The sequence below is a fragment of the Cariama cristata genome, unplaced genomic scaffold (assembly GCF_000690535.1).
Source record: "Cariama cristata isolate BGI_N322 unplaced genomic scaffold, ASM69053v1 scaffold5935, whole genome shotgun sequence".
NCBI classification, from domain to species: domain Eukaryota; kingdom Metazoa; phylum Chordata; class Aves; order Cariamiformes; family Cariamidae; genus Cariama; species Cariama cristata.
In genome coordinates this window covers 100993-102786 of record NW_009619211.1, presented here as the reverse complement: position 1 = coordinate 102786, position 1794 = coordinate 100993, and the positions used below count along the sequence as shown (strand labels likewise).

The following is a 1794-nucleotide window of genomic DNA, read 5'->3' as shown; positions in this document are numbered from 1 at the left end:
CCGGGCCTGAGGTCGGGGCTTCTCCCAAACAGCTTCCCCGCCGAGTCAGCGCTGGAGGGGAGGGGAGCGCCGAGGAGGCCGGTGCCCCTCGGGCCGTTCTCCCACCCCGCAGCCGTGGGACAGGTTTTTCCCCGTTTGGGTGCCGGGAAGAAGGGTCCCTCTCCCTGCCCTCCATCCTCCGCGGCCGAGGCCCCTGGTGAACACCGGGACTGCGTCTGCCACGGAGGGGCTGCTCAGCTCAAATTTACCAGGCAGTGGGCTGAGGGACGGAGTAGTGATTGTGCTAAAAGGCGGTTACCTGGGGCAGCCTGTGGAGTATCCTCCTGAGGGAGTGATGGCTCAAGTGGTGATGACTGCTGCTCTGCAGTCTTGCTCAGGGCCTGTTCACAGGTGGTCCCCAGATGGGAGGAGAGAAGGAGCTGTGCGTGGCCATTTTCAAGGAGATCGCAGGAAGGGATCTCCTCACTGACATCTCCAAAGGTGAGGAGTACACCAAATTAATTCAGTACCTCCGTAATGTAAACGCAGTAAAGCCACTTCGTGTTGAGTTTACAGCCAAGTCCAAGTCATCATTAGTCGTCAGGGACTAAGGATGGATACAGTCCTGAATCCCTGGGTGAAGAAGGGCTGTTGCTCTTAGAGTCGAACCTTAAACGAGGATTGGCTCGCAGTCTCTAAGTCCTTTTCCTTATCTTGCTTTCTTGCTGAACATTCATGTTGGCTTCTCTTTCATTAAGATGATGAAGGCAATAGTGGGAATGAAGGTGATGGTCCCCTGGCAGATGATCCCGAGAACATGAAACAATATGAGTCATTACTGGAAGCATTTGAAGATAATGCTTTCCAGAGATGTAGCAAGGCAGAGGCCTCTGAGAGCCAGCATGTGTTGGAAATGCACTGGAGGGACCTCATTGGGGAGAGACAAGATGACAGCATTCATCTAGAAAATGCCCTTGAGGGCCTCCATGGCATCCTTCTCCACCCAGAAGATGCTATAGGAGACAATCACTCTGGATACAGTGAGTGTGAGGAAATTGTCAGTCAGACCTCAAATCTTCAGCAGCGTGAGACATCTCAGACAGAGAAACCCCACAAATGTCCCAAATGTAACAAGGGCTTCAGGTGGTGCTCTGATTTAATTAAACACCAGAGAACCCACACAGGTGAGAAGCCCTTCATATGTGGTGAGTGTGGGAAAAACTTCAGGGTGAGCTCCCACCTTATCTCCCACAGAAGAATGCACACAGGAGAAAGGCCCTACCCTTGTCTCAAATGTAGGAAAAGCTTCAGCCAAAACTCTCACCTTAGAAATCACCAGAGAGTCTACACTGGTGAGAGGCCATTTGAATGTGTGCAATGTGGAAAAGGCTTCAGTGATCTCTCAACGCTTGCCCAGCACCAGCGAACCCACACGGGTGAGAAGCCCTATATGTGTCCCCAGTGTGGGAAGTGCTTCAAACAGAGTGCTCACACCAACAGACACCAGCAAGTCCACACAGGAGAAAAACCCTTTAGGTGTACTGAGTGTGGGAAGTGCTTCCAAAACAAGATACACCTCAAGCAGCACTGTAAACTACACCTGAAATAGACAGCAGGACAGCGTTTCCCTTGGGTCTATAAGCATTGGTGCCTTGCTTTTTAAAAAAGTAGTATCTTAATTATAAATTCTATGGTGTGGTTGAAAGACGGAAGAAACCGTCAAGGGGAGAAGAGGGTCTCTGTCACAGTACAAGTAGGTTGCTGATAAGATGGGAGAGGGGTGGCAGGCTATGGATAGAAGTGGGAATAAGCTTC

The 1794-nt window shown here is 51.1% G+C and overlaps 1 protein-coding gene across 1 annotated transcript; it reads left to right on the top strand.

The window, feature by feature from the left end:
• Positions 1-401: 401 nt before the first annotated feature.
• Positions 402-1588, top strand: LOC104162431 (zinc finger protein 239-like). Its single transcript, XM_009701147.1, has 2 exons — positions 402-480; positions 738-1588. The coding sequence occupies exons 1-2, from the start codon at positions 402-404 to the stop codon at positions 1586-1588; spliced, it is 930 nt and encodes a 309-aa protein (XP_009699449.1).
• Positions 1589-1794: the final 206 nt, after the last annotated feature.